Source organism: Hyposmocoma kahamanoa, unplaced genomic scaffold (genome assembly GCF_003589595.1).
Source record: "Hyposmocoma kahamanoa isolate Upper Pololo Valley unplaced genomic scaffold, ASM358959v1 100021, whole genome shotgun sequence".
Lineage (NCBI taxonomy): Eukaryota > Metazoa > Arthropoda > Insecta > Lepidoptera > Cosmopterigidae > Hyposmocoma > Hyposmocoma kahamanoa.
The window spans coordinates 761,763-779,880 of NW_020653200.1; the positions used below are offsets into that span (position 1 = coordinate 761,763).

Below are 18,118 nucleotides of genomic sequence, written 5' to 3' on the forward strand. Positions count from 1 at the left end.
CCGGGGAGAACGTTCTGCAGCACGACCACTCTGAATTAAATTTTACGACGAAATTTTGTAGCAGTCTCATAGTAAATTTCCAAAAAAATATATTAAAAGTTAGGTGCTTCTGCCCCGGAGTACCTCGTAATAATTAATCGAATTAACTCAACAGCCTCTACAGTAAATGAGTGTTGCTTGAGTACTTCATTAAATTGTATAAACCGATTTGTGGTAATTCTAGTACTTGTAACTTCATAACGCTGTCGTCTGTCGTGTCTTTAAGCCAATTGTTCAGTTTATCATGACATTGGGTCTTTTAGATGGTAAATATTGCCTAGATTATGAAATAAACTAAGTATATTGTAAAAAATCAAATATCCTATCGTACTCAGACAAACTCTTAAAGGGATGTTTTCAATCATCCTCTTGCATCTCTCGAAGTGGGTATTATTTAATCGGAGCCTACTTAAGTACGCTAATATTTCTCTTCACTGGTATTAGAGTGTGGGATTTGAAGTCAAAGTAACGTTTCGGAAAATTGAGTTCTATTAACAGTAAATTGTCATCATAATATACGCCTTTGTTTTTGCTTTCGTGTTGTAATTTCCCTAAGCTTAAAGAAGTCGAGTCTGCTATATTTTATTTTTCTTTATGTTGTATAAAATCGTCTCGTCGTCGACTGAAGAATATATTTATCAGATGTTTCGATGTCGACTAGCTAATTTTGTATTTATGTTGATTATATTCCACGTAAATGTTGATGTGTCGTTGTTCGTTTCTTCCTTAAATTTTGGGTATTTTCCAAACTTTAAGGTTTCGTTTTCAGTATAACGTTTCTTGTGTAACTTAAAAATATTATCTTTGGAATTGGTACAGGTAGTTCATTACTTCTTTGGCTTTAATGGCAAAAACGCCTCAAAATTTCGCTGGAATATATTTGAACAACGCGTTAAACTTATTTTCTTTCGTGTCATTCCAATTATACGACATCATTGCGCTTGCATCATTTGTTCACATTTTGTTTATTATAACATTCGGTTCTACGTCATCGCTATTAATGGTTTTGCTTTATTGCTTACCTACAAGGTGTTATGATTATTATCTATGCGTCATAATCTTGAGATACGTTGTCAGTTATAGTAGCGACAACGAAGTCGATTGAAGTCCGTATACCACCGTCAATACAAGTGAGAGTGTCAACCATATTTAAAAAACCACAAGATAATCGTGTGTCTATTAGGAGATGAAACTATTTTTCAAGATTTAAATCGTCTATCTATTGTTATGTGTATGTGTGTCTGCTCTTAGAAAGTCAATGTTCTAATTTCCAACCAAAGCAAAATTATTTAGTGCATCAGTGAAAATATGAACTTATCGTTCTTGACTCAGCACATACCTACCTAATTTTGATTCTATCTATCCCAAGACAGCACACATTTCAATTAAACTATTGTCCTTTGTTCTATAACAGAGTAACTTTTATAATTGAGTTCTGACCACGGGGCCTGTAAACATCCCCAAATTTTGGTTCATTTGTTAAAACAAATATACTAATTGTACGCAATTTAGGTTCCAAAAAATAGTTTCATTTCTTAGTTTTATAATGTTAATTATAGTTAACATGTATACGTCTATCGCGAAAATGGAGGCGTGCATTAAACCTTTCATCGAGATTATATCAACGTGTGTTTGTGTGAACCAACGCTCACTTAAGATAAGCGAGCCAGATTTTGCATTGCATCGTTGGTTATTGATTCTAGAAGTTAAATGTTAAAAATGTAAAAGTTAAAATTCTTATATAGTTAATATTCTGGTGAATTACTTTAAATAAGGAGGTTATTTTTTTAATTATATCTTGTTAGTGAGGGTTGATTGGTACATAAAATACATGTTTGTTCGGAGTTCAATCTTTATTTATCATTCGAAGTTTATTTATGTCAAATGACACTTTTCACTTAAGTTTTAACCTGTATTTTTTTTGATTAATTTTTTTTTACACGTCCTTATAATTTATTTTGTATCTCTGTATCTTCTTTGTTCAAACAAAATTATGTTCTTTTGCGCTTATGCAAGTTTCTGCTTTGGATCAAAGTTCTTGGAAACTATTTCCTTGAGTGGCTTACAAATATATAAATGTAAAGCATGTTTAACCTTCCAGTTGATTTGATATCGTGCAGAGTGACTTTTGCCTACAAAGTTAAGCCGAAAGCTTTCTACATCTCCGTTGATCTCTTACTTCATCTTTTACATTTCTTTTAGGTTTACTTTGCTTATGATTGTATTTTCTTCTGTACATAGTACGTATTATATTTTGTCTTTTATTTCCGTTTAATAATTACGTGTCATCATTATTCATATAACTTACAGTTTATATAATAATTATATATCTTATTTTCCGCTATGCAAAATTCAAAATGTAGTATATTCAGTAGTGCCATAACACGGAGCATTGGTACCAACTCAATTATCTTAAAAAAAGATTTCTAGTCTGCAAATAGTCATGAAAGATGTGTTAAATATGGTTTGTTAGGGTTACGCGGAATACCACAAAATATCCTCCATCGTTAATTTCGCCTGATTGGTTACGCAGGATGAGGGGCTTATGAATTTACTGCAGGGACGTGGTGAATTTGGCTTGTTTGCCCCGTAACTATGTACGTATTGTACACTTGCATATGTTATTACAGCCTTCTGATTTCCCTCGTGAACCAATACATTGTATACCACATCGCATTGCACTTCCTCGTTGTACTCATAAATACAAATGACTTCTACGGTACAACTTTCGGAAGAATTTCAAACAAAACAGAAACTATTTGCATACAAATTCGGGTCAAGTTGTTTTGTCTATTAGTGCTAGGGCTGATGGAAGGATTCAGTGTTTTAGTGAGAGATTCATATATCGTACTTTTAACAGATTGCGAAGAGTTGAAATTAGAACTGTAAGCGCAATGTTATCTGAATTGTTGAACTAAATAAAAATATTTACACTGTCGTGTTCAAATCGGAATATTCATCAACCAAATAGCAACCCCTAGAGTTTCTTACTTATTCTTTTCTGGGGAATTTGCTTTACGAATCAAAAGCAATGTTTAATCAATATGACGATTTTAAGTGTAATTAGCTTACTTATGAAATAATATTTACTGTAATTATAATAACTTCAATAGCAGAGTCCGAAATCGTGTGTTTAAAAATTATGTAAATCACTTTTTTTAACTGCCTTTGTGGCCGAACGGCTATCATGCTAGACTGCCACGCAGAGGTCCCAGGTACGAATCCCGAGCCGGGATAAATATTTATATGACCGACATTTATTTATCTCGTGAGTTTGAGTGTAACTTGTGGTTGTGTATTTGTGTGTCCATGGCACCCGTGATACATGGTTTTCCTAGTGCTGAGCTATGAGCTTTATGCGCTTTTACAAAAAAGACTGAATCATTGACTTCATCGTTAAATCGATTTTAGAAAAATATTTAAACGTATTCTTTTCTATTGCTACGATAGTTGAAGCCCTTATCATGGTTTCTTTACGTTGGTACGTTCGCCAGATACCGCATGCCGCGTCTATATCATGCCCTATCGGTGCTGGCTGACGAAGTTGTCGCGCATTTAATGTCATTAGTGTTTGTCATTAGGGGACTAACACATCCCTACATTCTTAATAAGAACGCTTTATGCCAATATTCTAAATCTCCTTTAAAAAAAAAAGTAGTTGGTTTTTGGTTTGTTAGATTTTGAACACTGATAACTAAGTGTTTGTGTTTTATAATTTATTTTATAGAATTTTCCAAACTAACTTTGTAAATAGGATGGATGCTAACAGATTGACGTTACAAACAGAGCTAATGTGGATGGAAATGTGAGAAGAAGTAGACCTTGAAATACGTATTTCGATCATACTGGGGATATTCTTAATAAAGGTCCGGTTAGAAGTACAAGAAATTAACGCGCATGTATGAAGAGATTGAGGCGAGTGGTGGATTAATATCCTCCACTCGCTCCTGTCAAACTTTTGAAGGTTCATGGTCGTAGTCAACCTTAGTCGGAGACAGGTGTGATGTAGGTATGAGTGAGAAGTGTATAAATATCCTGCTGGATATTCAGCCGGATTGAAGGACTTTTTCTAAGTGTTCGCCCTTTCTATTAATAATTATAACAAACTAATGGAGGAATTTCACAAAAAATGATTGAATGTAATAAAACATTGTGATATTCAATAATATTCATATTACAATTACTAAAACTTTCTTCAAAATACTCTACTGTAAAGTAATACAAGAAAAGGGGATTTCAGAGTAAGGTATTATCCACTCTATATAATAATAATAACGCACAAACTCAGCATGCTCCCGCACTAGAGACCCTGAGTCGCGGGTGCCATGGACACACACATAGACAATCACAAAAAAACTCACGAGAGAAATAAATGTAGGCCATACAAATATTTCCCAGCAATTGAACCTGGGACCTCTGCGTGGCAGTCCGGCATGGTAACCGTTCGGCCACCCAGGCAGTATATGTATTACTTGCTTGCAATTAACCTCCAAATACGACCTCTGTTCATGACAAAATACCCTACTACATTCATGTGGTCTCTATTAGCGGATGAAATTCACCGCGCTGTGGCGTTTATCTGTAGCTTCCGTTGTCATGCTGCAAGGTGCTGGAATAATACTTCACCTCCGATTGGGCCAATGCAAACCGGCGGACGGCAAGGTAGAGGACATCAAATTTATCAATGTGTATTTTATGCTATTAGTGTGAGGTCAGACGAGCGTAATTTTGTGAGTTGTGAGGCGCGTAGATTGAGTTGCGTAGTTTGCGCTGCATTCGGTTTCATATAAAACTCACGGGCGTAAAGACAACTGACATTCGGTCGCATCGTGTGACGGGTTGGCGCGGGTGGAAGTTGGAGTGAGGGAAGGGGTCACTTTGGTGTAAACGCTTAAAAAGCAACTGAATAAAATATGTTCGTCTGGCGCTCCAATCGAATTCGGTCGAGCGCAAACAGCGCAACTCAAAAAAACACAACTCATAAAATTACGCTCGTCTGGCCTCACCCTTATTATTGAAATGTAGCATAAATATCAATAGTCTGAGACATGTGAGAAATGCGCCGCGATGCTCCGAGATTGGTCTCAGCCCATTGCTTTTTTTTTTATACCAAGTGACGGGACGAACAAGTCGTGCACCCTGAGACATAACTGACAAGTCCCATGTGCCGTAATTTCACCAGCACCCTTACCCTTCAAAACGGGAACGCAGTCGTGCGCACATTACTGCTTTACGGCGGAAATGGGTAAGGCGGCAGTTCCTGGACGAACTCTTTCACAAGGAGCTCACGGCTACTAAGATTGCAATTTATACCTTATTAAAATTGAAACAGGATAAATTAATGTACTCTGCCTTCCCGTTCGCTGGTTTGCGCTAGCCCTTAGGCTTCTTAATTCTTAGTTCACTTGTAAAAAAAACGTTTGCGGTACTTAATTTTAAGACGCGAAAATTGTGTAAGCTTTTCAAATGATAACCTAATCTCATAAGATTTTGTATCGTAAATTTGAATTTCACTGTAGTCTGAGACAAACGTCCTAGCGTTTATTATATTTTATTTTATTTGCAATTATTCTTGATTAGTATTATGTTTGATTGTAATAATTTATGACGTTCAGGGAGCCATAAAATACAACGTCAAAGTGAGTCGCTATTGAGAAGTTAAGGAGATATTATGTGGATTGTGAGGGTTGGAGGAGGCTACAATGACTAACATGACTTTCTAAACTGAATTCGTAATTTTTTAGTTTTCTACTCTATAATACACTCATACTATGTGCTGTTATGCAAATAAACACTTACTATTGCTTTTGGATACCGTTGTGCCACATTGTGTCACCCTCTGCCGTTTTCAGTCTTTTGTAAATTCGTATGCCACTCACGTGTTTTATTATTATGGGCAATTGAAAACTCGTCACACGAATTGGGTCATTCAATAGCTTTCCCGTCAAAGGATTCAAATTTAAATTTAAACTACATTTTCGATGTAACTTACACAAATAACAATGTATTTTGATTTGGACAGTTTTGTACGTACTAATCGTGTCAATCAAAATTGCCATTAACAATATTCAAAATAAGCTAGTAATAATAAATAGGAGCTATGTACGATACTTGCTCATGTGAGCAAATACTTTTTGTAAAGAGGCCGTATCATATCATGAAATTAAATTAATGGGTACAAAAAGTTTTAATAAAGCACGATGGAATTTAAGATGGTAATTTAAATAACATTCAATACGATAAATAATTCTACAAGTACTTTCCCATTATATCAATAATTTGTAGATAATAATAATAATTGTAACTAGAATTTGGCGACAAGGAACATTATATGTGGTCCCTATAATCCTTTTCCACGACAGGCGTTATCCCAAATCATCTTCATAGGCTCGAAGTAGTAGATTGAAAAAAAAAAATCTTCTATATTACCTTACAAAAAGCTATAATTGTAAATACATGATGCCGAATTGCTAGAAAGTTCATGCGGATGGAAGAAGACGAAATAGGCTCTATCATAACACGCCCTCAATTTGTTTGATTTTGGTCCATTAATGTAGTAAAACCAGCCCACAGGTTGAGAAAAGAAAAAACATAATAATAGTAAAGATATTTATTCATAAGCACAGTTTAAAAAATGTTTGACGACAGACATTGCTGCTCTCTGAGAGACTCTCACTGCAACTGTTATGGGTAGATGTGTTGCTTACCACCAGGCGCACGACTTAATCGTTCCTTTATCTAATTACAGACACATGGGACTTGTCAACTTGTATGTCAGAGTGACTGACCCAGTGGCAGTGCCCCTAAGATCATTGCGATTGAAAGATCTGAGTGGCAGGCACTGTATAACCCCCAGATACACGACTAAATCATCCCTTTTGATACCATAAGAAAAACTAATGGATACAAAATATTTTTCAATTTACGTAGCTGAAGTTTATAAACGTCTTCCCTTTATCGCCGAGATTGCGGCGGTTCTGTGGTTGACTGGACAACGTCCAACGCCCACTGGCGGCGGCGGTGAAGGGATGGAGGCGCCGGAAGTAGTGTAGACTAATCTGTAGAACGAATGAAAACGTCCACTACACTGCAGCGGTTTGAAACGAAATATAGATCATTCAGTTAACGTCAATACTGAGAACTTTTAGCTAACTTGTTTTTGATTTAGCAGACAGTTTTAGATCAATAGATTAGAGGTACGTGACGATGTATACGAGATTTTGGGCAGTGTTTAAAAAATTGATCATTTACGTAGTAAAGTTCTCAGCCAAATTAGGGAGTCAAAGCACGTATTGACACCGATTCGCATTAAGCTGGTCAGAAAAATCTTTATGTCAATTTTTCGCTCTTACTGAATGGACATAAAGATTTGCCGACTGGCTTTAATAAATGAATCCGTTTAATAAATGTGGTGAGTCCCTTAAGGTAATGTGGTTGTATGAAGACTCATTCTAGAAGACGTTAACATTATGATTCTGTTCAAAACGAATCGCTAGATAAAAAAATCATCTAATTGTGGAGCTTTGTTTAAAATTCGCTTAGATTTATCGGGTATCATATTGACAAAATGATTAAAGACGATAATTATGAAATGAATGAATTAATATACAATAGCTTCCGAAAATCCATTCAACTCTTAAAAATTCAGAAACGATTCGATGCTTTAGATTGAAAATTCAAAGTCAATGACAACATGCGAAGGCTGATTCCCAGGAAGAGTCTTCGCCAGTCAGTTGTTTTGACCACTCAGATCTGAAATATAAACTTAATTTTAACTGGAACATTATGTAAGGTATCACGAGGCCACTGGAGTGCATGCCATGCCATGCCATTTTTGGATAAATATTCACTCCTAAACAAAAAATAAATAGGTGGAAACCCAGTCTCAAATGGTCCAACCCAATTATAGTTGACTAATTAATAAATCGACACTTACCTCTTATTCTTCTTATCTTTGGTTACGTAGGCGGGGTGGGTACCTTTATTTAATTCCACGAAGACGGTCGAAAACAACATATTCATAATTCATGAGTCATAATCACTTGACGTGCTTACTCACTGGAATAAATCAATTGAAATAATTAGCTCATCTCGTTAGTCGTGTAATGTTTACACACGTCGTAAGTACTTACACTTGTTTTACATTATTCACTTAAATGTAAGTAATGATAGACTTAAGCCGATATGGGCACATTGTTTACTAGTTCTAAATCTAAGAACCTAACCGTGGCCTAATTAGAAGTTTCCATGTTTTATTTCCTAACATATTAGTATTTTTAAACAGCCACACTAATTACTTGGTCTCAAAGTAGAACATTCTCTGTACTATGATAATCAAAGCAATGAAGTTAATTCCTGGGCACTACCCAGATCGCCTAAATTTAGACTGAGAGAAATATACACGATAGTTTGCAACAAAATGGTGCAAACGAGCAATAAGAACACTCGTTTATTGATTTGAGCTGAATTATTTTCTGTGTTACCTATATATTTAAGAGCCCTTTAATATATCTATAAATGACTGTAAATAGAAAAATTTACAACACAAACCCGACAATAACTGTGTAATGTTTCCTCTAAAACGGACCACCCGATGCGTATGTAATGATAATCGCCTTGGCCGGGTTTCTATTTACGGTCGAATTTTCAGAGCGTTTCGATTATTTTTGCATGTACTGTTTAGGGACAGGGTTGAAAAAAAAACTACGACAAACACGATAGTGCTGTCATTAACTTCATAATAGCGATTTCAAATACTTTGTATTAATGGATTAAACGTTTCCATTGATTATAGAAATTTGATTACACTTTACGTTAAGCTAACCGTAATGGATCTAATGAAAAATGTATATATTTTTTTTATACTTGAAAATTACATCCAAATATAAAATAATTGTGTACTTTAATATTATTTAAAGCAATATTGTAGAAAAAAAAAATTAATGTATGGTGTAACCTACTTTTGCGCTGATTGCCTCATTTTGCAGGCTCAGTACGTTTGTCCGAACAATATATCTATAAAGATAATTAATTGGTCAAGCTATCCATTTTTACGAAAAAACCTGCCTCTTTGAAACATCCAAATCACTTTTTGCTTCTAGCGAGAATGTGGTTTTTAATACTAAGGAATGGGAATTCTTTCATTGTTTCAAAACAACAATAACAAAGGAGCGGAGCTCGAGAGTTGACTTAATCCTTTTACTCCACGTTTCATAAAGTGGTATCGAAATGTCGAGTACGGATAATTGACAAATTTCTGAAGCTAACAGCTTACGATTTTCCTTCATACGAATTTTTTGTAACTTCTACCATCTTGCCTGTATATTATTTTTTTTCGCTTCTGTACTTTAATCTGTCAATTTATAATTTTATAAATTATATCACAGAAGCGCTCTTTTTAGTTTTGAATCAAAATTCTATTGTCTGCGGTACTTGCCACTAAACTGAAAAATTTCATTAGAGTTCTGTACACAGAACTATAAAGAGTCAACAAAAGAACGTCGTGTTTTTGCCAATTAAATTATCAATTAGGACGCTATTCAAACGCTATACCTGCTCCTTCCTGATTGGTTAAATTGACCTACAAGTCTTGCAACCTGCTCATAAGTCGTTATAAAAATAAGATTCTACAAAGAATTACTTCTATTCTATCTCTTTCGTTTTTTGTGTTGTAGCGTTTGTTTAGCTTTCGTCTAATTAAAACATGTGAAGAGGCTGTATGGTGGTACCTTTGCCTATCCTGATAAATGGGTTAAAATTTATTAAAAAAAATACGTTTGTGGTCATTGATTGTTAAAAAAATATACATTCAATATTTGTTCTGTTTTATTATTTTATTTACTCGTAGAAAAAGTATTATATCCAATCATTCCATAATCAGGTCTTAAAATCTCGTACCAATTACTTAGGTACTTACTTAGGTACGGATTTTGCAAATTTTGGATTTTGCGGGTTTTTGTTTTCTTTTTGTTATTAACCGGTAGCTATTCTTCCATAGATAATACAACTCGAACTAAAATGTTGTAAAAGGCAAACTCGCATGCAGTCGTAGTGTGTTACATATAAAATAAATCCTTACAAAAAATACTGTAGAATGAGCATTTATAAAATTAGTCAATTGCAGTTTAGTTGCACATTTTTACTTTTTTTTTCCTATATTCAAGCTTAAGCGAAATACATTCAGATTTTTCGAGGATAAAAACTTTTTGCTTATTCTTGAAGTGCAATTAAATTAATAAATAAATCCATTACTGCGATCAGGTGGTAATGTAATGTAAAAGCCCATGGGCGTGATTTAGGACTGTTTACGAGCAGGTGTGATGAAAATAATTGTATTGCGTAAAACGTACCGAGTTTGCCCCTTTTTTTAAAATTCACGTGGTCAGTATATTTTTTATACGACCGTTATTTAACAGCAAATATCTAAACCCATCGAGCATAATTATATACTCGATGCCTAAACCATTTGATACAGCAAAACAGTAAGGTTTTTACGCTGCTCCTCCGGTAACTCGCCTTACATAATTAAGGTATCGTTCAAATTTGTAGTTTAAATGTGAAATTATATAAGATAATATAGAGTATTTCATATTTTAGTCTAAGGTACCTACATACATAAAGATTTTACATCATTTTTGACAAAGTCAAATCTTTGTTTCATCGTTAGCGACTAAGGCTCAACTCACACTGGCGCAGAGTCGAAGCGTCGCGACGCGCGATGACTCTCGCATCAGTGCGCCCGGATCACAGTGTGGTCGGCGTCTGACGCCTCACTGCGCTCAAAAGCCGCTCGGACTCCATATTTGCATAACACAAATAATGGAAAAATAGAGATGAATATGCAATAGGCGAAAAACATGACGCGTTGCGACGCTTCGACTTTGCGCCAGTGTGAATTGAGCCTTACACTGGAAATAATCACATTAATTAAACTATACTGCTCATTCGCAAGGCAGATTCCCCTGAGAAAAAGAGCAAGAAACTTTTTATCGTTTACAATTGGTAGGTCAATGTTTACAATATTTATTTCAAACATCATAGATCGAGACAACCTGCAAAAGCTAAACGGTTCACTACCACGGATTGTCATCCAAATACACAGAAGTTGTATAAAGAAGAAACAAGTTGTATACCTTTAGTATAAAGATTTTGTCTTATTAAAGTTTTAAACGTTGTGAATAGCAGATATTGAATCTTATCATGGAAGCGTATCCATTGCCCCTTGAATTCGTGATTTTGTGAAGACTACTATTAAGGACAGCTTATTTTTATTCCTCGTATTAATGTCATGTCTCAATAATTGGTAAATCAATGTATGTCGCACTAATTTTTCTTTTTATAAAAAGTATTTTTTTTTTATATTAATGACTGCCTTCGCATTTAGCCAATGGAATGGGTTGCGAATGCAGAATTACAGATTATGGAAGAGGTACGTAATTTAGATGAAAAAGGATGTGGTAGGTTGAGTAGGTGGGTAGTTATTATATATCGGCATACATATTAAGGCTTGATAATATTATTTTTGATAAATGAGGTCAGTACATTATAAACAACTTGGTTACATGAATACAATAAACTTGTTATGGAGGTGGGAAATGTTATACCGATTACCGGGAGTTCGGATATGTAAGTATCGTGGTCAATTGAGGGGCACGAGAAGAAGATAAGATTGTATGTCTCACTATTTCTTATTTAAAAAATACTATTCTTAACGTAATGTGCTGAGCAAACGTCGTGTGCTGTGACGGTAGTGTAAGAATATTAATTTCTATAAACTATCTCTCAGACACTCGGGGGCCCATTTTGTAAATTGCGTTTACGTTTCTGCAGGACATATTAAATTTGTCGTATTTATATCGTTGGCATTACCCGAAAGGTAATGAACCTACGTATAATAAGATCATTTCCCAAAGCAACTACGACTAAATGTCATTGACATTGGCGAAATCATCGATTACTTCGATGGGGCCATAACATTTAAAAGAAGAAGAAGAAGAAGAAGGTGTAATGGTATATCCGTATATGTTCATATGGTTTTTATAGACTTGTACTAACAGACCTACAGAACAAAAGCATCATAGTATTAGTATCTAAAGGTATCCGTTGTTACTAGGTGTAGGCAAAACCGTACCGTAATCGTACGAAAACCTGGGTTAAATAACTAATGGGATATACCTGTGTCGCCCTCAATTTCTATGCTACTGAATAAAAAATTATTTCATGCCAATGCAATGAACTGGGGCGGGAACTCCCGTTTTTTAATTATTTTTTAAACAGGACTTATTTATAGATGTGCAGTAGATAATATGGACGAAACAAATTTTTTATTATTTCTTTCTTCTGGCCGAAAAAAACGAGTATCATTCACCACGTCCCCGAACTTTAAGAAAGAAAAGAACTTACAAAAGAGAGGTTTTTGACATAGTCTGCTTACGCTTTGTACTGGTCATTTAAGTTTTTTCCCGACAATGTGATGAATGTACAAATAAAGATTTATTTAATGATCTTAATAGGAATCGTTATTACGATAGTCGTCATCCTTTATAAATTAAGATATGTAGCGACTTTTAACATTTATTTTTGAAAGTAATAATTTAAACGGGCGGGGTTACCAGAACTTTATATTTAAAAAAACGGTTTAGAATTAATGTTTAAATGACATTAGCTCTTTCATTCATTATCAAATAACCTTCTTTGATATAATATTTACGACTATGGAATACTATGCTAATTTATGTTTTTTTTTCCATAAATTTAAATAGATATATACTTCTGGACACATAATTCGAGCCACCTCGTATTTTTGTCTTAAAGGGCTAGAATACAAAAGTAGTGTTATCGTCGAAGCAAAAGTTTGATCCCGGTTTTGCAAATCCAAATTTCCAACAAGGATTCGTGGAAAAGACCTTTAATATATTAGTTTCAAAATTGCTTATTGTTTTTGATTAATCAAACATTTTTTAAGCTTAGGACATTTAATACTGAAAATGCGAGGTGGCTCGAATTGTGTCCGGAAATGTATATCTACTATACAATATCATTGTTATAAACATATAATGCAAAACGGAAAAAAAACTTTGAGGTGTTCGCTTCAGACTACAATTAAAAAAGCCTTTTAATTGATTATAAAAATAACTAATCGATTCGAAGAGGCTATAGTTGTGCTTGTGTTATTTATTTTATTCATTTTATGCGGAGGGAGGGTGGGAGAATTAACTGCATACAAAAAATATTCAATACAAGCTCAGCTATTTTGCACGATTTAACCTTCACTGGCTTCGTCGTACATTAATTTACTTCCATATTTTATCATAAAAATGTTAGTCAATTACCCATTTACTTCTTATTGACCCATTTATCTGTTAATATTAGATTAGCTGAGTAAAGTGGATTTAAAAACTTTTTAATCTTTAGTAAAAATAATGTTAGTTATTTTTCCCGTTCTCGGATTTAGGAAAGGATTATTTAGAGCAAAACAGTGATAATCAACCCGGCGAATACTTAGAAAAGAATAGGCCGTTTATTGGTGGTCATAGCGTCAAGGCCTCTGGTAAGACAGCAAAAGAGGTAGTTTGTGAATGGGAGTTTTCACTGAAAAACGTATTTTTTATAAAACTCTTGACGTTACTTTGTTGACAAAGTGAACATGAAATGTGAAATGATGTTGACACGATGTGGCCGATTACAAAAAGAAACAAGTCGAAAAAATAATAATATTTAGCCTTTATCATAGATTTAGTATATCCACTAAATCTATGGCCTTTATACAGGGTTTTTTAACCGCCTTAAAAAAAAGGAGGAGGTTCCCAATCCGACTGTTTTTTGTATGTGTGTTACGCGATAACTTGTGAACCGAATTTGATGTATCTTTTTTTGTTGGAATGATGTTACCTCTGATGTGGTCCCATTTAAATTCGAAGAAACTATTCCACCTCTGAGAGTGGCAAATTAGGAGATGAATGAGTTTTGAGGTCGGATTTTTCATGTAAAATATTAACACCCTCACAGGACTCTATTAATAACATCATAAACGACTTTTTCCATGACATTTTAAAAAACAATAAATGTTTAAAGGTCTGGAATGTGTACTTCAAGTAAGTACTTGTGCTTAATTAAACAATAAGGTATTATTTGTCTTCAGAGATTTTATTGAAATCTTTACTTGAGCTCCAATGCATCCATCTCAAATACAAATATTATATAATTTATTAAAATATTTTTCTAACCTTACAACACTATAATATACTCAAGGAACAGAAAAAAATCGAACCGTGAAAATTATTGCAATAGCAAGCAGATAAGGTAACCGGTAACGTGACATTTGAATGAAAACTTTATTTCTAGTTACGTTTAGTCGTAATGTGAATTGGTAACATGTTGTTGGAGCTCGTTGGCTTCCTCGAACGCCGACATACAAACTCCGCAGACATACATTTTGTTTTTGAACGGATGATTCTTTAACGTGTGACGCGCCAGACTGGCTTGATTCGAGAACATTTTATGGCACTCTCCGCATTGTACGCCGCCCGCCGCCTTGTGTTTGTACAGCAAGTGACTATGCAACGCCGCATTCGAATTGAATGTTCGATGGCAAAACAAGCAAGCGTTCGCGCTTGTCGGGTGCACAGTGGCATTGTGATTTGCCAAACCTCGAACGCTCCTAAAAGATCTTCGACAGGAAAAACAGCAATTATCCGTGTTTTCGGGGTGCTTGTAACCAATATGGTTACGCAGAGCCACCTGGGATGTACATTTCTTGCCACATTCCGGACAAAGCGTTTCGGATTTACAACAGCCCAATTTGTGGTTATCTGAAAAAGCTTTTTAAATAAATCATTTGTATCGTAGTTGCTTAACGTATGAAAATAATTTTAGATTGACCATGACACTGACAATCGTAATTTCACATTAATAATGAACCAAAACACCTGATGTCAATTTCAAGAAAAGTAAGCAGCTTACAAACTTACCAAGAACTTCCGGCGTTCCGAAGCTTTTGTAACATGCTGTGCACCGATACTTGAACTTATGCATATACTGCACATGCTTTTGCAAACTCATAGCTGAGGGGTATACCTTGAAGCACTCGTTACATTGCACGGGTTGCTCGTTGGGCGGGTGTATGAGCAGGCAGTGAGTGTTCAATGTTGTCGCAGTTTTGTAAATCTTCCCGCAATGAGGGCAAATGTGTCCATGGTCGCTGCCATCGTCCATACCACTGAGAACGTTTTGAAGTAGCGCGGTAGATGTTAGCAAATGCAAATTCACAGCCTCATTGTGGAGCTCCTTCTCTATATCTATACTCCGCGGTAAGTACGACTCCGGAGACTCCGCCGCGTCATCTATTTCCATCACTTCTTGGACATCCACCTCCACTTTCACCTCTACTGTCTCGCAAGCATTGAAATCCATTCTTAGCTAATAAATTAAATATAAAATAATTAAGATTAGCGAAATTAAGAGTACTGTCAAAATGTATCACAAAAAAGAATGGCGATTAAAAAATAAATTTATTTTACTTGACGTTGAAAAAAAAAATACAAGCAATCTTTTTGGTCTGCCGTATGAACTCTGTAAAGTAACATTAGTGTGGTTATCGAAGCAAAGTTGAAGCCACATGACACGAGCCACTATTTTAAAGGGAAAATCAAGTTGGAAGATGATTTACTTCAAGTTACTTATTACGTTACTACAAAAGTGCATACATATTCTTCTACACAGACAAACGATTGTATACAGAACATTTTTTTTTTTTATTATAAACTTATAAACACTTATAAAAGTGCGCATTTGATCTCTTTCTCACCTGATGGGAAGCGACGATGAAGTCGACGATGGAGAAGGGACACCTAAAAATGTCTATTTATTCTCGCCTTGAAAAGGCCCAATTTATAGCGTTCAAGGAACAAGTATGCAGGCAGGAAATTCCGTTCGCTACGGAGTGGAATCCATATAAATGTGGAAGCAAAACGCTACGTGCGAATCCTTGGAATATCCACAACATAGAGCTGGAATGTAACCAAATGTTAATAAAACAGTGTACAGATACCTACTTAAATATGTGTACATTAGTCTTGACGGTTTTCTACTGTGGCACGCGACGCTGTGGTGTTGGTTTTAGTTTGTATAGTCGTAGTCTTTTAAAGTATCCCACAAGTTGCAGTTATGAGCGACTTAGCGACGAGATAATTGTATGTTAATTCAATACTCTTGCGCGATCTGTCACCATTGTCATTGTGTGAGGACACCATTATCACGTATTTTCCACTAAGCCGCTAGTCGCGGGCGGCTGGCCGTGCACTATTTATTGAAATAAGCTACCATACCCATTGACGCTGCCGCGACTCTGAAATACAACTAGCCGCTACGGCTGCGGTCTCTCGCAACTAGTTGCTTAATGGAAAACGGCACTAAGGCTAATTACACATGGCGTCGCGACGCGCACAGAAAAAAAGGATTTCTACTAATAAGAAAGAGCAATTTCTCAAAATATTTGCTAATTCTGAAAAAATATTTATTAAAAGTAATAAAATATTGTCACTACAAAAATACTGCTTATCTTTTTCTAATACAATTTTACTCTTAACTTTATTCTAACTTTGAGACAAATACGTTCACTTCAAGATTTTATTTCATTTCTAATCAATTAATTGGACATTACTTATATCAAGAAATTTTTACCTCTTACATCAAATTTAAATAATCTTAAATGAATTCAAAATTTCTTGGGTGTATTTTAAGAAAATATATTCTTAAACAAAAAAAGAAGTAGTTTTCTATTCAGATTAATATTCTAAATTCTAGAGTATATTCTTAAAGCAACATTTCGTTGCGTTTTCATAGTCAATCTTGTCGTGACATGTCGCCGAAGGCGCACGCGGTAACGATTACTTTTACTTGTGCTTGTAATCATAAAAATCATAAACAGTCATTTATCCAAAGAAACAATACGTAGTATCTCTAGTTTGTTAGGGTGTTCTTTATAGTTATAATTTAAGAAATTTGGTTACAGCATGAAATCAAACTACACTTGTAACAAGTATAACATGCAATTAGTTCCATCACGCCACTGCTAGATGGCATTAGATGTACTCTGAAACGCGCTATCGTTTTGTTAACTTCAATAGTATAAAGTCATCTCATATATTTGGGATTGTTAATGCTTTCTGCCGCTGTAGCATTTATACGGCACTGGATGGTCCTCAAGTATTTGAGAAGATTCCATATTTCCATCCTATTTCTGCTACTTTAAGGTTTGGCACTGTTGGGTCCATAACCCTGTAAATTTACCCTTTTTGATATTAGAAAACATAAATCTTCAGTCAAATAATTAAGTACCTCTCAATTTTTCATTCTTTTTTTTTTTCAAATCAAAATCGGACATTTCTAATAACAAATAAATATTTTGTTGAATCTAGAGTGGCTTTGTGACTTGAAGTAAATTAATTTGCTCTTGGATTAAATATTTCTGTCTTGTAACGAAAATACACTTTTGAGACGTTTTTTTACTATTATCAAGTAATTATTCTCTAGCGTCTATAGGGAGAAGATCGTTTTGTTGGATTTAATAAATTTGTCTTCATAAAAAGAATTTTGTCTTTTTCTAAGTAATCTGTTTTTACCGTGCGAATGGCGCCGGTTTTTGCCGCTGCAAGAGTTTCGGCGTCGTACCGCAGTACCAGAGTCGGGATAGCAGCTCATGCGGCGTGATCAACTGAATTCGTATATCAGTAAAAGACAATTGTGGCAGCGCTCGCCACTGCCCCCGCGATTTTAATTGAAGCCGCCGCCACAGTGTATGTATGAAAGTGTGTAAGAAAATGCAAGGGCAAAACTACAATAGCGGCGGCGCGATGCCGTCGTTACGGCGCCGTGTGTTATGAGCCCGCGTATAAATTCCATACTACAAGAGTGATGTCACGTGTTGACAGCTGTCACAGTGTGACAATCGCCTGCCTGTAATTATTTTTTTCCATCCTTGCTATAATTCTTGTTATAGCTGTTTTTTTATTGCTTCCGTTAAAGAAAATGCAAAGGTTTAAAATCATACAGCCAAGTGTTAGTGAAATTTTCTTATAAT

At 35.1% G+C, this 18,118-nt stretch overlaps 2 protein-coding genes and 1 long non-coding RNA gene across 10 annotated transcripts in view; 1 reads left to right on the forward strand and 2 right to left on the reverse strand.

Annotated features, from left to right (window-relative positions):
• Positions 1–18,118, forward strand: part of LOC113226016 (disco-interacting protein 2) — a 160,946-nt gene that overhangs the window by 104,770 nt on the left and 38,058 nt on the right. The window lies entirely within an intron of this gene.
• On the reverse strand, positions 7,005–16,150 carry LOC113226522. 2 transcript variants are annotated; one of them, XR_003310118.1, is made up of 3 exons: positions 7,976–8,019; positions 7,649–7,791; positions 7,005–7,097 (listed from the first exon to the last, which is right to left on the reverse strand). It is a non-coding gene; the product is annotated as an uncharacterized LOC113226522 (long non-coding RNA). The 2 variants fall into 2 exon arrangements; XR_003310117.1 differs by lacking the exon at positions 7,649–7,791 and adding an exon at positions 16,092–16,150 and having other exon boundaries at positions 7,010–7,097; positions 7,976–8,097.
• LOC113226438 (zinc finger protein 345-like) lies at positions 14,264–15,360 on the reverse strand. The gene is made up of 2 exons (XM_026459090.1): positions 15,009–15,360; positions 14,264–14,849 (listed from the first exon to the last, which is right to left on the reverse strand). Exons 1-2 carry the CDS (start codon positions 15,250–15,252, stop codon positions 14,389–14,391), a joined length of 705 nt encoding a protein of 234 aa, XP_026314875.1. The 5' UTR covers positions 15,253–15,360; the 3' UTR covers positions 14,264–14,388.

What these genes read in the sequence shown, in the direction of transcription:
- LOC113226438 (XM_026459090.1), bottom strand. Translation starts at nt 15,252, where the DNA reads ATGGACGATGGCAGCGACCATGGACACATTTGCCCTCATTGCGGGAAG. An exon ending in CGGAACGCCGGAAGTTCTTG is followed by an intron (nt 14,850 to 15,008) that starts GTAAGTTTGTAA and finishes AAGCTTTTTCAG; the next exon opens with ATAACCACAAATTGGGCTGT.